At 62.0% G+C, this 26,255-nt stretch overlaps 2 protein-coding genes across 13 annotated transcripts; one reads left to right on the plus strand and one right to left on the minus strand.

Annotated features, from left to right (window-relative positions):
- The first annotated feature begins 2,639 nt into the window (after positions 1 to 2,639).
- On the plus strand, positions 2,640 to 6,068 carry SMIM29 (small integral membrane protein 29). Of its 7 annotated transcripts, none has more exons than XM_056361949.1 (5): positions 2,640 to 2,659; positions 4,340 to 4,512; positions 4,594 to 4,619; positions 4,696 to 4,801; positions 5,169 to 5,834. In XM_056361949.1, the coding sequence occupies exons 2-5, from the start codon at positions 4,402 to 4,404 to the stop codon at positions 5,229 to 5,231; spliced, it is 306 nt and encodes a 101-aa protein (XP_056217924.1). In that variant the 5' UTR covers positions 2,640 to 2,659; positions 4,340 to 4,401; the 3' UTR covers positions 5,232 to 5,834. The 7 variants fall into 7 exon arrangements, 6 of the variants coding, with proteins under 6 accessions (XP_056217924.1, XP_056217925.1, XP_056217922.1 ...); XM_056361950.1 differs by lacking the exon at positions 2,640 to 2,659 and adding an exon at positions 3,628 to 3,648; XM_056361947.1 differs by lacking the exon at positions 2,640 to 2,659 and adding an exon at positions 3,659 to 3,684.
- On the minus strand, positions 6,069 to 15,333 carry HMGA1 (high mobility group AT-hook 1). 6 transcript variants are annotated; one of them, XM_056361945.1, is made up of 6 exons: positions 15,205 to 15,333; positions 14,758 to 14,956; positions 9,786 to 9,891; positions 8,879 to 8,959; positions 8,374 to 8,424; positions 6,080 to 7,208 (listed from the first exon to the last, which is right to left on the minus strand). In XM_056361945.1, the coding sequence occupies exons 3-6, from the start codon at positions 9,885 to 9,887 to the stop codon at positions 7,152 to 7,154; spliced, it is 291 nt and encodes a 96-aa protein (XP_056217920.1). In that variant the 5' UTR covers positions 9,888 to 9,891; positions 14,758 to 14,956; positions 15,205 to 15,333; the 3' UTR covers positions 6,080 to 7,151. The 6 variants fall into 6 exon arrangements, with proteins under 6 accessions (XP_056217918.1, XP_056217916.1, XP_056217915.1 ...); XM_056361944.1 differs by having other exon boundaries at positions 6,081 to 7,208; positions 8,879 to 8,962; positions 15,205 to 15,332; XM_056361943.1 differs by lacking the exons at positions 14,758 to 14,956; positions 15,205 to 15,333 and adding an exon at positions 14,555 to 14,707 and having other exon boundaries at positions 6,069 to 7,205.
- Positions 15,334 to 26,255: the final 10,922 nt, after the last annotated feature.

A 26,255-nucleotide genomic window follows, 5' to 3' on the forward strand; every position in this document is an offset into this window, starting at 1 on the left:
GGTGAGCACTGGGAGGTGCTCAGAGCCCATCGCAGGGGATGCAGGATCGGTGCCGGGGTGTGCTGGGGGAGCGCACAGGGTGCTCTGCACCGCCGCAGGCTGCCTTCAGTGGGTCCCCCTGTCCTCACCACCAGTGGGATGGGGCTGCTCAGCACCTTCCTTGGCCTCCGCGTGCTCCGGTAAGAGCTGCCGGGTCCCTCTGCCCCATGCCATGCCTGGTGAGGGAGAGCTGGGTGTGCTGGGGGCAGCACCCGTCCCATGGGTGCCTTGCGTGGCCCCCAGAGCTGTCCCTTCCCCCAAACGCCCCCCATTCCTCTCCAGCTTGGGGGGGCCAGGCTCTGCTGATGCCCCAGGGCAGCAGATTTGCCTTGAGTCTGGGGGAGAGTGAACCTGGGGCTGTGGCCTGGCCCTCGCTCAGCCGGGGTGGGGGTTTCTCCCCCTTTTGGGATGCGAAACAAGATGCCGGGCAGGATCCAGTACTGCGCACCCGATCACAGCAGCGAGGCTGTAAATCCGGTCACGGGAGCTCTCGTGTTTTATCTGCGACGTGGAATGCGTCCTGGTTTGGAGATCCCATCCCGTGCCACCACCCTTTGGAAATTCCCGTTGGGATCTGAATGCAGCGGGGCTCCCCACAGCGTGTTATCGCAGCGGGGGAAAACACACCGGCTTGTGCCCGACGCCCTCGTGTTCGCAGCCGTGGCGCAGAGCCAAGGACGAAGTTAATCTTTGCTGACGGTGGAGTTAACACCTTGGCCGGTGAGCGGTAAGGCAGAGCCGGGAGCGGGCTGTGCCCCCGTGGATGGGTGACGGTGCTTCCCCCCACCCTGGTGTTTCTGGCTGGGTGAGCAGCTGCAGGGATGCAGTGGCTGGAAATCCGGCCACTTGTGTTTAGCTGCTTAAACGGGAGCTTAGCGGCTCAGCAAAGCTGTCCCCAATTATCTGCTGGGGGGCCGAGCAGTAGGGAAGAGGGGGCTGATGTCTCCTCACGGCAGGTTTTGGAGCAGAAATACCCCGTGTAACTATTCTAGCTCTCAGCACCTGCTTAAAATTTGCCCCCCTAGCTGACCCCCTCCCAGCTCGGTCGTGAGGGTGCCAGGATGAGCGGCGATGCTGCTCTCAACCCCCCCAGCATCCTTCCCCTACCCTGGGGTAAGTCACAGAGGTTTCCGCAGGGATGCGCAGCCCCTGTGCTGCCCCAGCCTCACCTCCCTCTTTCCCCATCCGCGTGGGTAGCGGTGGATGGGGAAGAGATAGTCCCCTGGGATTTGGGGATACTGCAAGGGTCCAGGGCTGTCTCTGGCCACACAGAGGGGCTTGGTGACCCCCCAGTCATGCTGCTTCCCCCAGGACCCCGTGTGCCCTCTGGCCAGGCTGAGCTGGCTGCACGCTCCTGCTGGCCCCCGCTCGCTCTCTCCAAGGAACTTTCCGAGAAATTCCTGGATTTATTTTCAGCTGCCGCACAGCAGCACCGTGCTGGGAAGAGGTGGGCAGCGGCAGAGTGGGGGGTCCATGCGGTGTGGATGGGCTCCCCCCCTTTGCCCAGCTCCTGGCCCCTTTGGGCATGGAGGAGGGGATGAGGATGGGCTGCGAGGAGAGCTGCTGCTGCTCACGCAGGGGTGATGTCCTGTGCAGGGTGTGGGGTCCCCCTAGACCCATCTCATCGGTGCTGACCCCCAGGATCTGCCTCCCCTGGTGCTACCAAAGCCCTGGCTCCCATGGTGAGATGGGCATTGGGATGGAGATGATGCATGAGGATGGGTTAGGGGAACGGGGCGGGGGGCTGGGGCTGGTTTGGGAAGGCTGTGTGGGGCAGGGAGTATCAATGGGGCCAGTGGGACCACTGGGGACAACGAGATGCTGGGAACAGTAGGCATCAGGTGCTCTCAGGACAGCTGGTGCCCTTTGTGGGGCTGGGGGATCCCCCAATATGGGAACGAGCCACCCTGACCCCTACCCACCCTCTGCGAGGGGCTCCGGCGTCCCCCACTCCACACCGTGCCTGGCCAAGGGTATCTCCACTCCTGCATCCCCATCAGCAGGTCCCCAAGCCCTGGCCCGGCACTGGTGCAGGGACTGGGAGGCAAAATTAACCTGGCAGGGGGTGCAGGCAGGAGGTGCAGGCAGGAGGAGGAGGACTCTGGCTGTGCAGCTGGTTGGCCTCTCACTGGTTTTTGCCATGGGCAGGTTCATCCAGCGGGATGCAGAGCGGGGAGCTGCTTTCCCGCGCTGCTGCGTTGGTGCAGGATGTTCTTGGTGCTTTGCAGTGGCACCCAGCCCCATCCTGCCACCAGCCCAGGCACGGGGGGCTGTGTCCCCCCACCTCCACCATTTCCAGGCTCCTCTCTTCCACCTCATTTCACTTAATTATTATTTATTTTAGCTATGGGGAAGCAAAATGGGGCTCCTTGCTCCCCGGTGTCCCCCGCTCCCATCTGACCCACTTAGCGGGGCCATCTGGTCCCCACGTGGGCAAAGCGGATTACCCTGCGCCGGGATCAGGGCTGGGCCGCTGCCATCACCCCGGGGCCCCACCGGGGCTGCCCCCACCGGCAGCGTGGTGGCACCGCCAGGGAGGGGACCCCCGGCAGCCCCCGCTGCGGGTGACCCAGCCCTGCCAGCCTGTGTGCCTGCGCCCACTGGGACCCGGGCCCTCGCGGTCTGTGGGCTCACCCTGTGCATGTCTCTGTCCCTCTGTCCCTCCGTCCCTCCCTCTGTTCCTCTGTCCATCTATTCATCTGTTCCTCTGTCCATCCATCCCTCTGTCCCTCCATCCCTCCATTATCTGTCCGTCCATCCCTCCCTCTGTCCATCCCTCCCTCTGTCTCTCTGTCCATCCCTCCCTCTCTCTTGTCCATCCATCCCTTTGTCCATCCATCTTCTGGCCATTTGTCTGTCTGTCCCTCTGTCCCTTCCTCTGTTCCTCTGTCCATCCTTCTGTCCATCCCTCCCTCTGTTCCTCCATCCATCTATTCATCTGTCCCTCTGTCCATCCATCCATCTGTCCCTGCGTCCCTCCATTATCTGTCCTTCTGTCCGTCCATCCCTCCCTCTGTCCATCCCTCCCTCTGTCCTTCTGTCCCTCCATCATTGTGTCCCTCTGTCCATCCCTCCATCCATCCCTCTGTCCCTCCATCCATCTGTCCCCTGTCCCCCGCTCCCCTAACGGAGCAGGGATGCACCTCCCCACCCTGCTGTGCCCCCCGCCGTCCATCCACCCGTCGGGTTGTCGTTTCACCCTTCCACGCCCCAGATGTGCCCCCCACCCCCACCCTGCCAGCTGTGCGCCCCTGCCCCACCCGCCAGCTGTCCACCCGCTCGCCCTCCCCCCTCCTGGAGCCCCCCCGTCCCTTCCTTCCCTCCTTTTTTTCCCCTTTTTCTCCTTCTTCCCTTCCCCTGTTTTTAATTTTTCCGGTTTTCCCTTGCTTTCTTTGCCTTTTTCTTTCCCCTTTCGCATTTCTTTTCTCCCCGCCCCCCGCCCCCCGCCCCGCCCGGTCTCTGCTGCCCCCTGTCGGCCCCGCACTGCCACCGCCCCGCCCCCAAGCCCCGCCCCCAAGCCCCGCCCGAAGCCCCGCCCCGCCCGAAGCCCCGCCCCGCCCGTCACGCGCCGCGCGGGTTCCGGGGGCGGGCGGTGCGCGGCGCGCGCAGGTGGGGCGGGGCGGGGCCGTGCGCGAGGATGCGCGGGTGGGCGGGGGTGCGATGGGGGATGCGGGGAGGGGGGGGGTGCAGGGGGTGCGATGGGGGATGGGGTGCAGGGGGTGTGCAGGAGGTGTGCATGGGGTGCAGGGGGGGTGCAGGGGTTGCGGGGGGGGGGGGAGAGGGGCACCCAGTGCATGGCCGAAATTAGGCGCGGGGGGGGGGGAGGGGGGGGCTGTGGCGTGGGACGTGTCCTGCGTGGGGGTCGGGGGGGGGGGCAGAGCCTGGGCTGAGGGTGCTGCCAGCACCCGCCCTACTTGGCCCCTGTCCCGTCCCCCCCCCCGTGTCCCCCCCCCCCCCATTCCTCCTGCTTTGGAGGCCGAGCCCCCCTGAGCCCAGCTCTGCAGGGGGCCGTGGGGTGACCGCCCCCACGTGGGGCTGTGGGGGCGCTGGGCACCCCTCAGCCGCATCCTGGGGGCGCCCGTGTCCTGGCTGGGTTGTGGGTACCGGCCCCCCACGGTCACGGTCACTGCCTGGCCCTGGGGGCTGTTACTGGGTGGTTATTGCCGGGGCGGTGGGTTATTGCCAGGGGAGTTGGTTATTATCAGAGTGGTGGGTTATTACCGGGATAGTTGGTTATTACTGGGGCAGCAGGTTAGTGCCGGGATAGTTGGTTATTACTGGGGCGGTTGTGGGTTCGCAGACATCCCAGCCGGTGGGGGTGGCCACCCGCGTCCCCATGCAGGCAGGAGCCGGCTCTGGGCCATGAGCAACACCACAGCGCCCACAGCCCCGGGCGCAGCAGGCGACTCACTGGTGGGCTACGTCCTGGGACCCTTCCTCCTCGTCACCCTCCTCGGTGCCCTCCTGGCCATGGTGAGTGGGGGCTGGGGAGGGCTGGGGGGGGCACCAAAGCATTGCCCCGAGCCCTGTACCTGCTTACACCTTTCCCTGCAGGTGATGTACGTCCAGAAGAAGCGGAGGTGAGCGTGGGGGTGTGGGGCTGGGGGGTCAGGGGGACACGCACCGGTCACCGCTCAGCCGCCGTCCCCCTGCCAGGTTTGACCGGCTGCGCCACCGGCTGCTGCCCATGTACAGCTACGACCCGGCCGAGGAGCTGCAGGAGTCGGAGCAGGAGCTGCTGGTGGAGGCGGAGGACACCTGGGTGGGTCAGCCCACGGGGGTGCGTGGGGGGCTGTGTGGGTCGCTGGCTAGCTGTGCACGGTGCCGTGGGATTCGCTATTTATGTAATTTTTTGCATGAAAAATCAGCATTAAGCAACAGCCAGTTCAGGAATGCGTGGGGATGGCTGAGCCGGGGTGGAAGCCCCCCGGGTTCCGGGAGCCCCCCGAGAGTTTGGGGGGAATCCAGAGGTTTGGGGAGGGTTGGGCTGCGCAGCCGGTGCCGGTGCTTTTCCGCTTGCCCCGACGCCGTTCAGGGATGCCTGGCACCGGGGCTGGGGGGGGGGCGTCCAGGCTGGGGCCACCCACTGTGCCCTCCCAAGGGTGCTGAGGGCACGCTCTCCATTGCAGGCGTCGCCCGGCTGGGGGGGTTCCTCATCCCGTCAGCCCCCCCGCGGGGACTGGAAGGCCTGATGCTGCCCGGAGAGCTGGGACCGAATCCTGCCCGCAGGAGGCAAGGGAGGACAGTATCGGCACCGGCGCTGCCACCTTCGCCATCCGCCGGGAAGGGCAGGATGCGCCCACGGTACCATGGCGATGCCAGCGGCTGCAGCCTGGGAGCAATCCCACCCCGTGAGCACTGACGATAACGGGTTCTCTCCCACCTTAGCACCTATTTTTGCCATTTTTTTTGCTTGAATCACCCCGCCAAGCCCTTAAAACACAGCAGGCAGGACGGGCAGGACTGGCACCGGGGCAGGCAAGTGGCTGGGTACAGGGGCTGTGCCCCCAGGCACAGAGGGCAGGATGGCAGCCGGGGAGCAGCGTGGCGTGTGCTAGAGCAAATAAATATTATTTTTTTGGGGGTTTCTCTGCATTCAGCCCGGAGCCTCCCACATCGGGCGGGGGGATTCAGCAGCATGGGCACTGCTGGACCACGGGCCAGCCCAACGCCGAGGTGCTCAGCATCCTGCATCCCTCCCTCGCCAGCAGCACGGCTCGGTTTGCTGATAAAAAGGCGTCGAGGACAGGAGTTTGGCGGGGGGGTGGCAGGGTTTTGCCTGTTTCTGTTTCCATCGGCAGCTCCTGTCCGTCCCGGCGGAGGATGGCTGGCACCATCATGGATATCCCTGTGGAGAAGGTGGCCGCTCCATGCCCGTCAGCTCTCCCTGCATGGAGAAAACCTGCTCCCACCCTGCTGCCGGGGCCGGACCCCAGCCAGAGTCCAGGGCGGAGGCATCAAACATCCATAAAATGTTTTATTCAAGTAACTGCAAATAGGAAACCAAAAGGTCGTTAACAGTAAACCAAAAAAAAAAAGAAAAAAAAAAAAAAAGAAAACCAAAAAAACCCAAATCCCAATTTTCTCCCACCGGGGCCGCCCGGCACCGACCTCCGGTCCCGCTGCAGCAGTTGTGCAAGGGCAGTGTGGTGGGGGAGCATCCCGCATTCCCCCCACCCCACTGCCCTGCCAGCCTCTATCCCTTGAAGCAGCAGAGCAACCAAGACCTCAAAATAACAATTTTTTTAAAAAAAAAAGCCCAAAAAAAGGGGAAGGAAAAAAATACCCCAGGGCCCCCAGCAACACCCCGAAAAAGGAAACACGGAGCCAATGATGCCCCGGCAGCTGGCACAACAGCAGCATGTCTGTGAGTTCAGAGAGTGGAACTTAAATATCCAGAGGTAGTTGTGAATGAAAGGAAAAAAAAAAAAAGAAGTATTTTTTCTAAAAAAAAAAAAATATATATATATATATACCAGAACCTATGAGGAAGGGGCTGCCCCGAGCCAGCCCCACTTGGGCACCCCCAGGGATGGGTGCTGAGCCCTGGCGTCACGGCGGGAGCTGCTCTCCCACACACAGTGCAGTCACCCGGGACTGGCGGGGGGGGGGGTGGGGAACAACACACAAGGGGGTTTTTGCCCAGGGTAGCAGCAGGCCAGAGCGAAGGTCTGATGCACGTGGGGGTCTCGCCTTTGCTGACCCCCCTGTCTCTTCCCTGCAGAAATCCCGGGGCAAAGCCCGGTGCTCAGGGGGCAACCAGCACCCGCTTTGGATGGGTGAGATCATGGGGGGGGGCAGCAAAGGTGGGGGGGGGTCCCAGCCCCAGCTCTCTGCCTGGCACCCCCTGTGCCAGTGGGGCTGCTCCACAAAACCCAGCGCTGGGGAGAGGGGGGAGCCGGGGCGAGTGCCCCCCCTCTGGGCCGGGGGGCTGCGGGGGCTGCCCAGGCTGGGCTGTTTTCCAGTGCTGCCATTGTCTGAGGGTGAGGAAGGAGCGGAGGAGGGAGGAGGAAAAAGCCAGGGCGGCACAGTGGGTTTCTCCCCGTCCCTCTCCCCCGGCCGCTGAGGACGCGGGACCGTCAGGCGATGAGGTAGCGCCGGTTTGGGAGGTTTCACTGCTCGTCCTCGGATGATTCCTGGGAAATGTTCACCTCCTCCTCGTCCTGCTGCTGCAAGCCAAGGGAGTGCAGTCAGGGGGTGCCAGGGGCTGTGCCCCCCCCCGCCCCATCACCCCTGGAGGGTGGCCAGACACATCACACCCCTTATGCAAAGAGGGAAACTAAGGCACCAGCATCCTCCTGAGTTTGGGACTGGTCCTTGCTCCAGGTTTAACCATTACAGGTTAAATCCCAGGTAAGACCCCCCCGGGTGGGCTTGCAGCGAGGAGGGGGGCGGAGCCACATGCCCTGGGTGCACACCCCCCCTGCAAGCCTGACACTGTGGTCCCCAGTGCCTCCAGTTGGCAGTGGGAATGCCGGTGGCGGCAGGACTGGCTGTCCGTGGCCAGGCGGCCATGAGCATCACGGCCCCGCACGCGGCGGTGAGTCAGGGCTGAGTGTGAGTGTGAGTCAGCGCCGGCCCCCGCTTCCTCCCGCTCCATTCATAAAAAACCCACCGCAGCCAGTGGCTGCCAGAGCGGGACACGAGTGTCCCCAGCATGGCCCTGCTGGCACGGGACAGGCTCGTTCCCACCCCACCCAACTGGCTGCCCACCCTGGGGTCCCTGAAACAGCCACTGGTGCTGTGACACTGGTGCAGGACACCCAGGATGTGCCCCCCTCGTTTGCTGGTCCCAGCCCTTCGCCCTCTGGAAGGAATTTAAGCGGGAAAAGGGGCCAAACCCTGCATGGGGCAGAGCAGTCGCACCTGGAGGATGCTCTGGGGTGGCTCCTGCATCCCAGCGTGTGGCAACAGCTCCTGGGCATGGGGACATGCCCATGCATGGGGTGGCCTGGGGCTGGGGACAGTGGGTGGCTGCAGTGCTGGGGGGATGCTGCACACACAGGCTGCAGGAATGGCGTGCTGGTGACACTGGGTGACAATGGGTGCCAGGCAAGTGCGTGCCAGCGTGCCACCGAGGCAGGGACCTGCGCACGACCCCCATGGAGAGGTGGGGGAGCAGGGATGGCTCACAGCCCCCAGCACTGGGGCAGGGCACGGCATGGCATGGAGCCCATCCTGTGCCACACTGTGTCCCCTTTTTGCTCACTGCTCTGCTGTCCTGCAGCCTGGCAGCATTTACCCCACACGTGTGGGGGCAGCCGGAGGGCTGCTGTGTCCCCACAGTGCCCAGCACCCTGCCAGGGTGGAGGAGGCAGGGAAAAGCCCACTCACCGATTTTTTGGGTCGGCCTCGAGGTTTTCTCCCTGGTGTGACTGCAGCTTTCTGAGCCAAAATAAAAACCAAGATGTTTTGGTCAGGCGGGGGCCGTCCCCTCGTCCCCAGGATGCTGTTGGGGGGGGCAGGGGGTGGTATTCCCCTTCCTCCCACCCATGACTTGCCAAATTCATCACCCCAATGGCATCTCCCGGATTGCTGCACCCAGGTGGCCCCGGGGCCACAGCCAGGCCCCCCCGCCCCCCCCTGCAGCCGGCTTCCAGCACCGGGATGGCCCCGGCCCTGTGACTCATGAGGCGGGCGCAGGATGTGACTCGCATGTTTTGCAAACACGTTTATCGCGGGTGTCCACATGCTGACACGCGGTCCCCGGCTCCCCCCACCTTCCCTGGGGGCCAGTGCCGAGACGCCCCCACCCCACACCTCCCAGGGCTGGATCTGCCCTGAACTGGCTGTAATTGAGCTCCAAATGGATTTGTCGTCCCTGTCCCCAGCCACCTACCCTGCCTTTCGGGGTGGCCTTGTTTTTACTGCCCTTCGGCCGTCCACGGGGTCTCTTGGGGATCGGGGCCTCGCTGGGCTCCTGCTGGAGGGAGAGTGGAGGGGGATCATTGTGGATGAGGGTCCCCAGGGAGGGAGCCATGCCCAGGGGGGCTCCCAGTGCAGCAGCGCACCCCAAGATGCTCCAGGCTGGGAGTCCCATTCTCCCCAGCAGACCCAGGCAGGGCAGAGATGCTCTTGCACGTGGTACTGTGAGCACTGGTTGCACTGGGATTGGTGGCCAGGCACAGGCCCCTGTGCGTCCTTCAGCTGGGCATGTACGTCACCCATCCCACCCTGGCATTAATCGCTTGGCTTAGCCAGACGGTCCCCACAGGTTTCTCAGCACCAGACCCCGGCTTGCTGCTGGTGCCGCTGCCCTGCAAAGCGTTGGGCAACCCGCAAATTGCCTTTTCTGTGGGAAAATGATGCGCACAAACCCCACCTGCCCTTGGGGGGGGCTAGGGGCGGGTTGGCACTATAAAGGTTCCAGCAGCATCTTATCCTTCTGAGCAGCTTTTGCTAATGGGGCTTTAATTAGCCCATCTGCAAAGGCAGGTTCAGCTGCAGCCTGGGGAGGAGCAAGGGGAAGGCTCCAGCCCTTCCCTGGGTGAGGAGCAGCTCTGAGATGTTGCAGGGCTGAGGGGGGTGGGTGGGCTGTGAAGCCCCCCAGGAGGGTTTTGCTGAGGGTGAGCACCCAGGAGGTGCTGCTCAAAGGGAGGTAGGGGGAATGCGCCATGGGCGGCCCCCTCCCTGCCTGGGGGATGCTGCCAGGGTGCGAGTAGGGGCGTTTCTTGCTGTCCCATATGATGGCATCGCTCCCCAGTGGGGTGCCCCCTCCCTCCTTTCTCCCAGGGGACCCCACGTACCTGTGGCTTCTTCCTGGGCCGGCCCCGGCCTCTCTTCTCCGACACGTCCTTCTCCCCCTTGGAGGCCAGGGGCTGGCTGGATTTGGCGCTGGATTCGCTCATCGTCCTTCCAGCAGCGGTGGAGTGGGAACAGGAGGAAGGTCAGTCAGTGATGGCTTGCCATGCTGGCTGGCACTGCTCCCCCCAGCCCTCTCCCCAGGGCAGGAGGCCATGGAAGTGACTCACTGGGCCACAAGGGATGAGCTGAGCCACCGGAGCTTCCCATGGACTCAGCCTGGCCATACCTCTGCCACCTGCTGCCCCCAGGTAAGGATGCTTGGCGCCCTCAGCTGCCACCTGGTACCTCTGTGGGGATGGGGGCAGCTGGTGGGGTATCAGCATGGACAGGAGGTGACAAGGAGCAGGGTCCCCCCTCCAAGAATGCGTCTTAAAATTAAAATTCAGCTGAAATGAGCAGCTTCTGCCCTGCTTCAGCCCTTCCCGGAGGCTCAGCTGCATCCTGCCCCTCTCCCAGCATGGAGCGGGGACCAGCCCGTGCCCAGGGCACTGCCAGGGCTAGCAGGGCCCGTGGCGGAGAAACCAAAAGCATCACTAAGAGCTATGCCTGGAAGAGACCCCCACCTGTATTTTTGAACCCCCCCAAGCCCATTCAGCAGCACCACGCCGTGGGCTGCGGGGCTCTTCTGCCCCAGAAATGCAGAGCACCTTGGGCAGGCACGACCCTTCCTCCCGCTGCTGCAAAACCAGTATCTGCAAAACCGTCGCTGCTGCACCCGTGTCCCTCCTGCAAACAGACCTTTGGCCCGTGCCGGTCCCCGCTGTGCCGTCCCTGGCACAGCCGCTCCCCACCGGTGCCCTGTGGCAATGCCCCAGTGCAACCAGCCCAGGCCAAGGCGCGGGGATGGAGCACGTGCCTGAGGCTGCAGGGCTGGACCCCAGCAGCGGGACCCCCTTGCTGCTCCCCAGTCTCATGGCCCTAACGACCAGCCACACGTGGTGGCTGGTGCTCTCCCATGGCTGGAAGAGGCTCTGGGTGCTCAGACCTCCCTGGCTCGCCCATCCCTGCTCCCTACCTTCTCGCGGGGGGGGGCTGCAGCTGCATCCCTTCTGGGGATACAACCTGCATCCTCCCAGCACCAACTGGGGAGCAAAACCAGCCGGCTGCAGGGCAGGAGTCCTGACTGAAACCCGTGGCACGGACACCCCGCTCGATCAGCCAGCGCCCTGGTGCTAAGGCAGCTCCCGCAGTCCCCAGCAGGAATTTGGGGAGCAGCAGCTTGGCCAGCCCTTCCTGCAGAGCCTGTTCCCTTGCCCCAAAAGGAGGAGAGTGGCTCCAGATTTAATCTGGAGTCCTTGAAAGCCCAGACACGCTGCTGGTACCAGCAAGTTGGAACAGGACGAGCGGTGGCACGGCACCGGGGCCTCTGGGCATCCCCGTGGGTGTCCCAGGCCCTGGAAGGGTGGTGCAGGCTCCCACAGCCCTGCTTGACCCCCCGCACCCAGGCTGGGATGCTGCACCCCTGCACCCTGCTCCTGCCACCCCGGCTGGGTTTAGGGACAGGCACCGCCTGGCACTTGTCCTAGGGACCCTGCATTGTCCCCTCCCCTGTGCATGTCCCAAAGGGCTGGATGGGTTTCCTTGCTCGTGGGGAAAACCCACAGAGCAAAAGGCTCCACGTCCCCTTTCTACCTCCACGCTTCCCCAGGGGGGGTAGGGAAAACCTGCTTTTCCAGAGCTGTGGGGCCAGTTCCACACCCAGCTCCCAGCCCAGGAGCCAGGAGGATGGGCTCCAGGCTGGAAGGGAGCAGGATTGCTACCACAGCCCCAGTGCTTACCGGTGACCCCAGGGAAGAGAGCAAGATTGTACCACAGCCCCGGTGCTTACGGATGACCCCAGGCATGGGGTACCTGCTCTGTTCCTTGGTGGGGTGACCGTGGCCGTGCAGAGGGAGGGCACCTGCTCGGAGCGATGTGACATTTCCCTGCAGAAACAGGGCTGCGAGAGCAGCGTCCCGGTCTTGCTGCTTGGGACACTTGGCTAGAAAATCACAGCGTTGCTCTGGGATGGATGGTGCAACCTCCCTGGGTCACCTCCTGCTCCGGGGACCGTCCCTGCACCCCTGCCCTGGCTCTGACCCATGTCCCCTGAGCACAGCAGCCCCCCGGCCCAGCTTCTCCTGCAGGCTGTGTGCCCAGTCTGTGCGCAAAGACGGAGGCACCCTCCCTGCGGGGTTCATAATGTTTGATTTTGAGCAACTGTTTTCAATTTGGATGGTGTTAGAGCAGCTGGGACAGCACTAGCTACCAGGGAGAGCGGGGTTGTGGGGGGAGCCAGGGTGCTGAGCCCCCCAAGGATGCTGAGCCTCCATGGGGTGGCTGAAGCAGGTGCAGGCGAGACGTGTGGTGCGAGGAGCCGTGCTCAGACGTTCAAGGCCTTTTAAAAAAAAAACACGTCAGCTCCCACTCCCCTCTGGAAGTGACTCACGAGTGCAAAACAACAACAAAAACCACCCTCGGATTCTTTTTTTTTTTTTTGGGGGGGGGGGGGAGAGACAGAAACCACGCTGTCGGGTAAACACCCTGAAAATATTACTCACAGCATCCCAGAACCCTTCAAGGATTCTCTTTAAAAAAAAAGAAAAAAATTTAGACTTGGGAAAGGAAAACGCCGGCCAGCTGACTGGGGGCTGGTATGAGTTTGTCGCTTTTCAATCTTTTTAAGTCAATCTTTGACAGAGAAAACGCAGCCTCTGAGCCACGCCGTACCCCCTCCTTTAGCTGGAAACTGCTGGGCCCAGCATGGCCCCCCACCCTGCTGTGCTCCCCTCCATCCTGCCAGGGATGGGCCCTACACAGGGGGCCAGCATGGGATGCTGATGGGACCCCCCCCCCCCACCATGGGGATGCTGCCGGGTACAGCCCCCCATGCCCCCGCAAAGTTCTTGGAGCTGGGGAAAGCACGTGTGCTTTCCCACCCATCCCTCCGCCACCTCCAAACTCCTCCCAGGGGCTCCAGAGCTGAGACCACCCCAGGGGACCACTCCAGAGCTGAGACCACCCCAGGGGACCGAGGGCTCTGTACCCTGCTCTGGCAGGGGGCGTGAGGAGGAGGATGGCTGGGTGGGAGATGGGAGATGCTCCCACCTTCCCAGCCAACACCCCCCCTTTCCCAGCTGGGCGCGATGCTCCCTGGCTCGGTGGCACCTGCCTGGCCCTGGGTTGCACCCTGATCCTGCGGGATGGTGCCAGGGATGCCACGGGAAGCAGCTCCAGCCCCACTGGAAGGCAGCAAAGCTGTCCAGGAGGGAGGGAGCAGCGATGTTGCCATGGAGGAAAGGAAGCAGCTGAGAGAAACCTTTCCAGGCAGGGAGGAATCGGTTGGAGAGGAGGGCAGGGGACTGCTGGGCTCCCCGAGGCTGGCAGGGATAAATCTCTGCAAGGTTTGGAGGTGGAAGGGCTACATCTGCCTCTTGATCGATAGAGTTGGGGGAAGGAAAACATCCTTCCCTCTCCATCCTTACGGATGGTGGGTTGCCAGACTCTCCTCCCGCATCCCCCTCTGCTCCGTGACACGAGCTGGGCCGTTCTCAGCAGCCGCCTCTTGCAACAAGCCAGGGGTGGGCTGCAAAAGAGAGACCCTGGCCCCTCGGAGCGATGCTCCTGGGTGCTCCTGGGCCTGCTCCTGCCTTCCCCCCACACACCCGCGCTGGTTTACACCGCTCTGTGCAAATAACCCCATAAATCCCCCGCTCCTGCCACCTACTCCTAGATTAAACAAACCAGCCCAGGAGAAGCGGGGAGCCAGGCGGTGGCTTAGATCTTATTTACCAAAAAAAAAAAAAAAAAAAAAATTAAAAAAATAGATTTTTTTTTTTTTTTTCACGCCCAGGAAATCTACCCTGATTGCAGCGGGAGAAGGATCCCGGCCGCACCTCCTGGCAAAGGGAGGCCGGGAGAGGGAGGAGGGGGAGGAATAGTGGAGCAGAAGTTGAAGAGCCAGTTCGGCAGGGGTGCGAGGGCTGCGGAGGGATGTGCGCAGCTCCTCGTTAGGACGAACCCTCCAGGGGGCTGCTTTGAAGGCCCCCCCCCCGGCCTGCTATTAAGGAAAGTCGTCCCCCCCCCTCCTTCCTTCCTGGGCATGTATAATAAAAGGAAGTGATAAAAGAAAGGAAGGAGGGAGGTGGGGGAAGAAAGAAAAGAGGCAGGAAGGGCACCATCATCACACGCTTTGTGAAGCCCCTGCCCTGCGAGGTGTAATAAAAGCCCGAGCGGAGCCAGCGCTGGGTGGCATCACCCCCCCGCCGGGGAGGGGGGGGAGGGGAGGGGACTGAGCCCCAGCCGTGCAACTTTGCACCGACCTGTGCGTCCCCCCCCCGCTCCGTGAGCCGCGCGTGGCCCCCTTGCCCCGACTCCCCCCGCTTTGCACCGACCCCCCTGCACCGACCCACCCCCGTCCGTGCACCAGCCGCGGCCCCACGCACCTTGCACCGGCCCGGCCCCACGCACGCCCCCGGCCCCACGCACCTTGCACCGCCCCCCCCCCCCCCAAGCGAGGGGGTTCCCGGGGGCGGCCGCTGCACCCCGGGGCCGTGCGCCAGCCCCCCCCCCCCCCCCCCTCCCGGGAGGTGCGGGGCGTTTGCACCACCCGAAACCGAGCAAGTGAAGGAAAAGTCCCGCAGCCGGCACCGAGGACCACCCCCCCTCTCCGACCCCCCCCCGCCAGGTGCATCACCCTATTAATAACAATAATTAATAACAAGAATAATACCGAGAGGCATTGCCGAGCCGGCCCGCCGCACGCACACACGCGTCCTTGCAAATACAGAGCAAACCGGGGGCGATCGTGCAAAGCATGCGGGGGGGTGGGGGGCAGCACAGCCCCGGGACCCCCCCCAACCACCCTCCCAGCACCCCCGGGCCCTCCCCCGCGCCCCCCGCAGCAAAAAGCAAAGATTAAAGGCCGGCACTCACAGTCAGCTTGATCTCGGAGCTGGGTGCTTGGGGTGTTTTGGGTGGTTTGGTTTGTTTTTTTGGGGTTTTTTGGTTTTTTTTTTTGGTGGTTTTTAGGTTGTTTGTTTGTTTTGGTTTTTTTTTCTCCTGGCGTGTCTGTGTTGTGAAGCGAATTAAACCCCCCCCCTCCCGGCGGCTGCCGCTGCTCGCAAATGCGGATCTGAAAGGAGAAGGCAGAGAGAGAGGCTGCGACTCACACACGCATCCACAGCTCAGCCAGGCCCCCCTCTTATTTATATAAATAATAAAGAGAGAGGAAAAAAAAAAAATTGCTCCAGGAGGAAGGAAGCTGGGTCAAAATCATTTGCAGGGAATGAGGAAAAAAAAAAAAAAAAAAAAAAGAAAAAAAAAAAAAGGTGGGGGGAAGGGGGGGGAGAGGGGGGGAAAGGAGAGAGCTCCCAGCCTTACTGGAGGGGATCCAGCTGCTAAAAATAGCAAAATCACACTCGAAATTAAATAAGGGCACCCAGGCTAACGGGAGCTTCCAGCCCTTGCGGCGGGGGGAGGGGCCGGCTGCATCACGGCCGCCGGGGGCGGGCGGCGGCGGCGCCGGGAGCGATAGGTCCGTTCAAAGGGCCGCGGCGGGTGGCGGCTGCGCCCCCCGCCCCAGCCCCGGGGGCGGCCCAGGGTCCCTCCCCCGGGGGGGGAAACATCCCTCCACCCCACCCCCCAGGCGGCTGCTGCAGCGATGCTCCCGCCTGGGGCGGTGGGGGGTGCGGGGACCCCTCCGTGCCCCCCGGCTGGCCTCGCCGTGGGGACACCCCCCACTCTCCCCAGGTTGCCTCCACGCCACAGCGGTTTTTTTTGGGGTGGGGAGTATCACCGGGGGGGGGGGGGGGGGAAGCACGAGGACCCCTCCGTGCCCCCCAGCTTGCCTCGCCGTGGGGTACCCCCCCCCCAGGTGCCCCCACGCCACAGCGGGGGTTGGGGGGGGGGGGGGGCGATGCGGGTGCGAGGACCCCTCCGTGCCCCCCAGCCGGCCTCGCCGTGGGGAGCCGCCCCCCCGCAGGTGCCCCCATGCCGCAACGGAGGGTTTTTTTGGGGGGGGGAAGCAGCACCGGGCTGTGCCATGCACCGGGGCTGTGTGGGTGCGAGGACCCCTCCATGCCCCCCAGCTGGCCTCGCCGTGGGGTAACCCCCCCCCCCCAGGTGCCCCCACACCACAGCGGGGTTTTGGGGGGGGAAAGCATCACCGGGGGGGGTGTGGAAGCACCGGGTCTGTGCCATGGGTGACAACGCACGATGCTCTTTTCCTTTTGCAGCCTCCCTGCCAGGTTAACACCCCCCCACCCCCCCCACCCCCCCAAAAAAAAAAAACCAAACCCAAAAAAACCAACCCCTCTGGTCCCCATCTAGAGGCACCAGCGGTGGGTGCTCCATCCCCAGCCCCCCCCTCCCCCTCCAAGGGCTGGCTGGGTTATGTCGCGATATTGATTTTATTTTTTATTACAGCACCACCGCAGAAATGGGAGGCTGGTGTGGAACTGGGTCTGGTCCTGCCTCGGGGATCGGGGGGGGGGGTTGGGAGCTGGTGAGCAGCCCTGAGACCCCCCCGGGGTTTAAGCAGACGATTGGCTCGGGCTGCAGTAAAGAAGTTTTATCCTGAATTCCTGTGATCTGTTTTGGAAGTGGTTTAAGTCAGTCCAGAGTAGGAACCAAGAGCAGCTCACCACGTAGGTACCCCCAAAACTCACACACACCCCATGTCCGAGGGGCAAGGGATGTCAAGCGTTGGAGATCTTGTGGTGAGTTTTTTCTTGGGATATAAAGAAATCCAGAGCTCGGCATCCTGTCAGTGACAAACCTGTGCAACATTCCCCCAAACGCCTGTGGAAATGCAAATTGCAAATTCAATGGAAACTCACTTTAGGTGCTTTTGAGCATCCAAGGGTTGAAATCTGGAGTTAGGAGCTGAACTTCAGACTGGCTGGATTTAAGTTTCGTGCAGGTTTTTATTAAAAAAAAAAAAAAAAAAAGGCACCTTTGAAAATGTGAAACTTGGGAGTATCAATACCTGCATGTGCAAAACTTGTTCAGCAGGGAAGATTTATGATGAAAAAAGAAATAAATCAAACCAAGCTGGTCACCCTGGCAATTCTGTTTTGCTAATTGTTATTTGGATTTTTAAAATCCCCTGCAAATTCCCCCTGACTAAAACACAATCAAAGCACTGTCCCTTCCTGACAATTAAAAACTGAAAGCAAAGTGGGGGGAAAACACCACGCTGTAAGAAGCTGACCTGTTTTTCAAACACCAAAAAGAACCGGCATCGCCCTGCTGGCACTACCGTGTTTTGGGGCTGAGCTTGGCTGCAGCCCCCTGACCCGGGGACGGTGGTGGGTGTCCTCCACCTGGGGGCCTTGCACCCAGGCAAGGTATTCGCAGACCCTGAGTATTTTATTTTATTTTAATTTTTAAATTTTTTTTTTTTTTTTTGCTAAAATTGGTGTTTCCCTTGGCTGCAGGCAGCCCTGCCTGGGTTTGGAGGTGCTGGGGTGCCTTCTGCCTGCAGTACCCCCTGCTCTGCCCATGGCCATGCTCAGGCTTCCCCCCTTTGCCTTGAGCTTGGTGAGGAATTTGGTTTCTGTCCCTGGCAGAGGCTTGTTGTTATTAATATCCCTCGTTATTTATTCTGTGGTGGCGGTGAATGGCTGTAACTGGAGAGCTGTGAACAACCAGGGCTGCTTTTCCTTGCTTTGATCCCTTCAAACTTTCGGCAATTCCCAGCTTGCTGGAGCCTCCCCAAGCCGGCTTCACCTGTGGGGTGACCACTTGGTCTTTAAAGCAAAATAATTCCATAGTGGTCCCCCGAAATTAAGGTGAGATGCTGCCAGCAGCCGGGAGCAACGCTGAGATGGGAAACCAGCACATGACCATGTGCAAGGAGGGGAAACAGGGGAAAAAAATTGGGATGAGGGGAAATGGTATTTGTTTGGCACTCTGAGTATGTTTGCCAGGACAGGAGGACCCTGGGGATTTTGGAAATAGCCAGGCAATGCACAGCAGTGAGGTCTGCACTAAATCAAAAGAAATCTGTGCCTGTGCGATGATGACGCGACGAGGTGGGATGCAGAGTGGTGCAGGGCTGCTGGATTGGAGCTGGGGCCAGGATTTCAGTGCGGGGAGATCATTTTCACTTTTGTTTTTGCGGTTTTCCCTGGCTCAAGCCTGCAGCTGGCGTGGGTCTGGGAGCAGGACCGGCCAGGTTCACCCATCCTGCCTTCTGCAGTGAGACCCGAAAGTGAAAATGGCTGGAAACAGGGAACCAAGCAGTGATTTCTTTTTTCTCTCCGCCGTGACCAAGGCGTGGAGGAGCAGCCTGCACCGTGCTGGGGTCAGCATCCCACCGAGCAGCGCTGCCCCACGTTATCCCGGCGAACTGGGATGCGTGCAGGGGATGTCCTGGGTGGGGGGCTTGCAGGCCTGGCCGGCCATGGCAGGAGGGGTCCGGGATGGGGACAGGGCCTTTGTTTGCCCTCCCGGCTTTGTTTCCCGATGGCCCCATTGATGAAGCCCCATGTGGCCAAACAGCCCCAGCTCCACCCCGAAACTGTCCTTTTAATTTGATTAAACAGCTCCTTCCTTTTCACCCATTGAGGAGCTTTAGCGCTCACCAGTGCAGTATTTTCCTGTAGTCCTACACTGGGGACAAATTCCTAAATCACCGGATAAATTAGAGGCTTAATGGCCCTGCTTTTGAAAGCGCAAGCCCTGCGTTTGCAGGACACAGCGATGCCAGCGCTGCGGGATGCGTGTGCTGCAGGTGGGGGGGGTGCACATGGATTCTTGGGTTTCCCTATATTTTTTCTAGCCAATGTTTCAGGCCTGGGAGGAGATCTGATGGGGAAATGGGTGCCCAGTGCTTGGGAAAAGCTGCACCTCTGCCAGGTCCCTGGAAAAGAAGGGGCTTGAAATCATTCCCGGCTTCTTCAGCTCCACAGGGATCTGCAAAACTGCAGGTGCTGGTTGGCCCCAAATGCAGCTGCCTTTGGGGGATGGGGGGGACTAGAGGGTGGCCCCGGTGGGGACATCTCATCCCTCTCTGCCCCGTGTCCTGGTGACTACCACGGAGACCTGCAAAGCTGCGTTCGGGATTTGGATGCCTAATTCCTGCTAATTTCCCTGGGAAAGGGGAAACCCGATCCTCTAAGGCAGCTCTGGAAAAAAATCTCAGCCCAGGTTGTTGGGTAATTGGAAGGGCTACCCAACTAATTAAGAGTGTGGTGTGTTTGTCACCTCCAAAGCCCTCTTAAACAGCAGTTAATTAATCCACGTGGTTCTGGCCCTTGTAGAGACAGGTGCTGTTACCCTCGTTTTTCGGTGGGGAAGCATGCGGATCAGAGGTGATGTGACTTGTTTGAAGCTGGGTGAAGAGCATGTTTCACGGGTGTTAGTGTCCAGCCCAGTGCTCAGGCTGCACCGTGTCCCTCCTAGGTGCCCTTACACGGCATCGCCAGGGTGCTGCTGGCTGGAGAGGTTCCTGCTACACCTGGAGCATCCCCCTGCATGCCCTGGTCCTGGCTGCACCGCAGGGAGCATTTGCTGAGGATCCTCCTTCTGTGCAAGTGGTTTTGCATTTTTGCAAAGCCACAGGCAGGACCCGGCTCGCTCTGAAGCTGAGTTTTCTCATTTCCAGCAGCCTTGGGTTATGTTTGTGATGATTGTGTTGATGATGAGCTTGTGTTCAGCTCCTCTGTATGGGGGTGCCCCTCTCCCTGCAGCCCCTCGGCTGCTCCCGGTGTCTCCGGGGAGGGGATATGTCTTGGCTGGCAAAATGCAGCTCAGGTGCACTTTGGTCAGGCAGGAGGATGGTGGCAAGGTCTGACCTGGGTCTGGGCTTATTGCTTCAGTCGTGTCCATCTCTTCCGGCGCAGGAATTGGTTGAACTCTGCATGGCCAGGATCGACATTCATGGCACTACCAGCGTCCCTCCAAGTCGCTGCAGGGATGAGCAGAGATTCCCACATTTCCACCCATTTCTGCTCTTTCTCTGCAAGATAAGTGGTGGCTGCACAAGCAAGAAGGCTCCACAGATGGGTCCAAGATGATTAACTGCCTTCGTTAATTCTTGCCCGATGCAATATGGTGAGCATCATGTTCGCTATGCTCCACGTTTCTGACTATCTCAAGGCACCGCAGGGCTGAACTCCTCCTCCTGGGACGACATCTCTGGTGCGGAGCATCCTGAGATCACAGCCCTCAGGAAGGGCTTTCCTGAGATTTGCCACGTCCTGAAATGTTTCTGGCAGACAGGGAGAAATACTTCTTCCTCCAAGAAGCAGAAGGCCTTGCCCAGGTCCATGTGGGAGAGGCAGTAGCGGAGTGGGGCACACAACCCCCTTCCTTCCTCTCATTGCTGTTACCTTGGAGCTTGCGTGCAAATCCCTGCTGAAATATTTATTACTGGCAGCAATCAATAATTAGCCCCTAGGAAAAGACATTTCTGGCAGCCAGCTCCCCTGCTTGCATTCAGAGGGTGGTATGGGGCAAATGTGTGTGGGTCACTGAGCATCATGCCCCCCTATCCGCACCCGGGGGGGGGAATAGGGTGGAAACGGGGGTGCTGAGCACCGGGGAGAAGGGCTGCTGTGGGGGTGTGTGGGTCTCTGTGGAGCCTGCCTTGGGGCAAACTTGGAGGGGAAGGAAGGGAAGAAGATTGTGCCTTATGCCTGTCCCAACCCTCCAGCATTGAGGGGCCTGGGCTGATGAAGAGTGTGGGTGCCCTTTGTGCCTGAAGTGGCCAAATCTGCCCAGACCAAGCCAAACGTGTCAGGTGCTGTCTTGTTTTGAAAGCTCTGCCGGCAAGTTACTCCTGGGATGGCTTTGGCCACCTGGCTGGAGAGTTACAAGGCTGGTCCCGGTGCTGCCCGGCACTTGCTGGGCATCCTCCTGCCTGCCCCTCCAGCCGCGCTGCCGGACACGGCATTTTGTGATTGCAACGCAGAGGTGATGGGGCTGGATCCCCTGACTCCGGGAGCTGGGGATTTAGAGGAGAGTTTGTCCACTTGGCCACAGTGTGAGGAAGCTCTGGCCATGCCAGAGGAACCAGGGGAGAAACCACCCCCGTCCCCATGGTGCAACATCCCTGACTCGGGGCTGGGGGGGGGAGAGAGCCTGGGGGTAGGTGTGGGCCCCCAATGCCCTGATCAGGCAGAGCGACCACCAACCTGTCCCTGTCCCTATCCCTGTCTCACACACACCACGTCTCATTCTTCCTTTTGTTCACAGTCCCTAAAAAACCTGGCTTCAGGGGTGCTGAGCACCCTTGGGTGCTGACCTGCTGCCTTCCACGCTGCAGGGCTCAGGCTTCATCCCACCTCAATCCCAGAAATCAGGTTTAATACCCCCCTCCCTCCCTTTTAAACAAAAATTGAGATTTGCTTTTAATCCCCTGCCAGCAGGAGCCAGGCTTGGAGGGGCTCACCGCCCTGGGTCTGTAATATATATATAAAAGCCTGTATACATAAATATATACATAAACCTCCTAATATATAGCTCCAGAGAGTGCTGGCTGAGCCGCAGCATCCCACATGGTGCAGGGCGAGCCGGACGAGCCGGTGGGGCTGGGAAATGGCTCTGGCTCTGGCAGGGATGCTCCTGCCATGCCCGGGCAGCCACCTCCTGCCTGCAAGCCCCAACCTGCCGGCACCCATGGGGACATGTCCCTGCCGTGGTGCCCCACCTCAGCCCCACATGTGCCTCTCCCATCCCCTGGGATGGCAAGAGTGAGGTTTGGGTGCTGCTGTCAGCAGGATGGCAATGGGTGTGTGTGTGTGTGGGGGTGCTGCTTTGGCTTGGGTACCCCAAGGTGGAGCATCCCATTAGTTTTGGGGAGCTGCTCAGTGTCCCGCCAGTGGGTGCCCTGTGCTCCTTGGCCACCAGCCGTGCCACCTCCCGGGGGCTGGGGTGGGCGGTGGGGCTCTAGGGCTGGCAGGGGAGCTGGGATGCTCTGGGGCTGCAGCCATGGCTGCGGTGCACAATGGCCTTTTGTCTGCGGGGCTGCCCCGGGAACATCCCGCCATCCCAGTTTCCCAGTAACATGAAACCTCCTCGGGCCTGCCTTCCCGAGCACAAAGCCTGGGGCTGCTGGGGGGGAGGCTGCTGGGGGGGGGGGGGGGCAGCTCTAGCCCCTTCCCTGCTCTCCCCCACACTGTGGCACTCATGCACTGAGCATGTTGGGGCTCAGATGGGTGGGGGTCCTGCATCGTGTGAGGCTCAGGTGGGTGGTGGGTGGCCACCGCCCACGCCGGGGTCCTGCAGTGCAGTGCGTGGCTCCCGCTAGGCATGGGGTGGCATAAATCTGGGACCACCAGGAATGGAGCCACGTGCTGTCCCCATGCCCCTGGGAACCTCCGGGCAAGGATGCAGCATGGGGGGGGTCTCTGGCAGCTTCCTCACCCCCAGGGCTCCTCATCCTCAGCAAAGCAAGAGCACCGCCCCCCCCCGCCCCCCCCCCCCCTTACTCCTCAGGGGCACCCAGGGCATGTGCCAGTGGGTGAGAAAATATCTGTGGGTGCTCCCTGGAGCCCCTTTCCCCTCTGCAGCCCCAGCCCAGCCTGCCCTGGGGCTGGGGGCTAACAAAGGGGGGGTGGTGGTGTAACAAGGCCAGGGAGGAACCGCTGTAAATCATTAATGAGGGATGCAGCGGAAGAGAATGCAAAGGGTCATTAATTGAGGACTTGCTGGCTGGCTCGCAGGGGAGTCTGGCTGCCTTATTTTTTTTTAATCAAGGTATTTTATTGCAAGTGGCACATCTGAACTAAACAGGGTAGTAAAGAAGCTGGCGGGGGCGGGGGCAGGAGCAATGTGGGAGGGAGGTGCTGCGAGGGGTGGGGGGCACATGGTGCAAGGGATGGTGGGCCATGGTGCAAGTAGTGGGGGGCCATGGTGCAAGGGATGGGGGTCCATGGTGCAAGGGATGAGGATCCATGGTGCAAGGAGTGGGGGACACATGGTTCAAGGGATGGTGGGCCCTGGTGCAAAGGATGGGGGGGGCACATGGTACAAGGGATGAGGATCCATGGTGCAAGGAGTGGGGGGCACATGGTGCAAGGGATGAGGATCCATGGTGCAAGGAGTGGGGGGCACATGGTGCAAGGGATGAGGATTCATGGTGCAAGGGGTGGGAGGCACATGGTGCAAGGGATGGAGTCCATGGTGCAAGGAGTGGGGTGCACATGGTGCAAGGGATGAGGATCCATGGTGCAAGGAGTGGGGGGCACATGGTGCAAGGGATGGAGTCCATGGTGCAAGGGGTGGGGGGCACATGGTGCAAGGGATGGAGTCCATGGTGCAAGGGGTGGGGGGCACATGATGTAAGGGATGGGGGTCTATGGTCCAAGGAGTGGGTGGCACATGGTGCAAGGGATGGGGGTCCATGGTGCAAGGGGTGGGTGGATGCACTCCAAGGGGCTTGCAGGGGGTTGGAGGACATGGGGGGCAAAGGGATGGGGGACATGTGCAAGGGACAGGGGACATGTTTTTCCTGCCCTTCCCAGCGGAAGGGCTGGCTCCCTGCACTCTGCAGGCCTGTGTGATGAGGAAGGAGCCCCCCCTTGCTCCCCAGCCAGCAGGCAGCTCCGCTGCCCCCCATGCAAAGACCACCCCAAGCTGTTCCCAGTGGGCATCCAGTTTGGCGCAGGGGCATGTCCTGAGCTCCTCCTCCCACCCAGGGCAGCACCCCAGGGGACCCCCATCAGTCGCATCCCTGGTACCTCTGGGACAGGACACCCAGCTCAGGGGGTGGTCGTGTCCAGAGCCACCACCGCTCGCTGTCACTTCTACATCCACCCCTCCGGGGGGTGCTCCTGGCACAGCCCCCCCCCCTCCCGCCCCAGCCCCGTGCACGCGTGGGTGCGTGGATGCAGGCACCCTGTACTGGTTTGCCTGGGTCCACGCTTGCTGCTGGTGACCCCAAGGTCACTGTGGCAAAGGGGACACACCAGAGAGGCTGCTCCTTGTTGGGGCTCCAAGAAAATCCCTTTCCCGGCCAAATTCCTTGACACTTTCTCCTTTACTCAGCTCCGGTTGGAAAAGCATCAAGGATCCAGGGACTTCCCTCCAACCCGGTGACTCAGGTGGTGGTCATGCGTGACTCAGCCGCTGGCAGTGTCCCCTGCTCCGGAGGTGTGGGGGGGCCTGGAGTGGCCACAGAAGCAGGGAAATGGAAGGCGGGGGTGATGCCGGAGGTGACGGGGCCAAGCTGCCTGCTGGTGTAAAGGAGGGAGCGGGGAGCTGGAGCAGCCCCGCTCTCTGCTGTGGATGCTGTGACTCGTGTCCCCCCCTGTGGGCTGGGGGGTTTAATTAATGGGCTTTGAGGGAGGTGGGTGATGGTGGGCGGTGGGTGCAGCACCGTCTGGGTCAGTGGGTGACCCAAGAGGCAGCAGGGCTGGGTGGGACAGGGCAGCCGGAGATGTAACCAGCAGGTTTTCCTGCAGAGAACAGGCTCCCGCCTTGCTAGAGCGAGTCTGGGGTGAAACAGGTTGGAAACCGGTTTTGTGGCAGAAGGAAAACCAGTGTGCCCAGCGAGCTGGTGGTCCGGGCATCCCCAGCAGCAGCCCAGGGCCAGTGCCCACCCGGTGCCAGCCTGGTGATGGTGCGATGCCAGCTCGGTGCCAGCCTGGTGCAAGCTCGGTGATGGTGTGATGTCAGCCCAGTGCCAGCCCGGTGCCAGCCCGGTGCTGGTGCGATGCCCGCCCGGTGCCAGCCCGGTGCCAGCCCGCTGCCCACCCGGTGCCAGCTCTGTGCGAGCCCAGTGCCAGCTCGATGCCGGTGTGATGCCAGCCCGGTGCCATCTCGGTGCCAGCCCGGTGCCAGCTCGGTGCCAGCCCAGTGCCAGCTCGATGCCGGTGCGATGCCAGCCCGGTGCCATCTCGGTGCCAGCCCGGTGCCATCTCGGTGCCAGCCCGGTGCCAGCCCGGTGCCGGTGCGTTGCCAGCCCGGTGCCCTCCCGGTGCCGACACGGCGGTTCCCTGCTGCCACCTAACGGGGACAGGGGACAGGCTTCCCGGCAGCGGGGCGGGCGAGGGAAGCCCCTTCCCCAGGTCCCTCCTTCCCCGTGGGGCGGGCACAGGCTGCCGTGGGGTGCAGGTCACCCCAGGGCTGCATCGCCCCTGCAGCCGGTGGGACCTTGGAGCTGTGGGGCGGGGGGAGGGGGGCGTCCTTCTGCGGTGGGGGGAAACTGAGGCACGCCAGGGGCTGTTTGCACTGCGGCTGGAAAGGGATCTGGGTGTCCCGCTGCTCATCCCAGCCCACGCTGGGGGCTGTCAGGCACCCGCAGGCCGGGTGAGCTGCACCTGGCTTGGGGCGGGGGCTGCGGGGGCGGTGGGTTGAGCCCAGCTGGGCCCCCCCGGAGGTGTGAACTGGGGGCTGCACCTAGAGCTGGTCCCTGCCCTCAAAGGAGTAGCCCTGCCTGCACCCTGCCCCCTGCCCCGCAGGGGTCTGCACCCTTCCCTGCCCACAGGAGGGTCTGCTCGGCCCCACGGTGAGTCTCAGCATCCCTCCCCCGGGAGCAGGATGGTGCTGGGGTGGGCTCGGGGCAAAGCAGGGCTGGGCATGGCTGAAACGCATCCCTGCCTCTTCCAGCAGGCCAGCCTGTCCCTGTGGGGGGGTTGCTTGGTCCCCTGGGGAGGGGGTGGCTGGGGGGATGCTGGTCACCCTGACCACAGGGCTGAGCCCGCCGCAAGCTGCTTGCTTTGCCCCCCAGGGACTGCAGGGACAACGTGTTTGTCCCTAGCAAGGGACACCCAGGCACGTGGCATGTCACCGACCCTTCGATGCAGCTCCCCGATCCCGGGGGGGCTGTGACACCCAGCCTGGCCAGAGGATTATGGCCGGCTATAACGGGTCGGGTGGTCACCGGTCATTCCTGGCTCTGGTTACGCAGTGCCTGGCCGGAGCGCTGCCCGGTGATGCCAGGGGGTCATCTTTCAAATGGCACAGACACACGGCGGGGGGCTAGGGGGTTGGGGGGGCAAGGGGAAGGGTGAGGGACTTGGCAGGGGGTGTCCCCAAGGTTGGAAGCCACCATGGGGCTGAGCATCCCACCGTGTCCCCACACCCATGATGGGGGTCCCACACAGCACCTGCCACCTTCATGGCTTCACTGTGGGGGGGGTCAGGAGGCTTCTGGTATGCGCCGGTCCCCCTCCATCCATCACGAGAGCAGCTTGGTGGGAGTTTGCAAGGCTGTCACCCACCTTCCCAGCCAGCTCCAGGGCCTGATTAATTGCTCACTTAGCAACAGCTAATCTGTATGTAGGTGCTGAAGCCCAAAGAATCGCTCGCGTGTCTCCCCTCGGAGCGGAGCGTCACGACGGCGCGGGCTGGGGGGCGGCTCGGTGTGACTCGGCAGTGGGGGAGGACAGCACTCTTCCCATTCCCCATGAGAAGCCCCAGGGTCGCTGCAGAGGGAGAACACCCTTCAACCAGCCCACCCCCAGGCCAGCACCCACGCATCA

Source organism: Falco biarmicus, chromosome 16, assembly GCF_023638135.1.
Source record: "Falco biarmicus isolate bFalBia1 chromosome 16, bFalBia1.pri, whole genome shotgun sequence".
In the NCBI taxonomy this organism is placed as follows: Eukaryota; Metazoa; Chordata; class Aves; order Falconiformes; family Falconidae; genus Falco; species Falco biarmicus.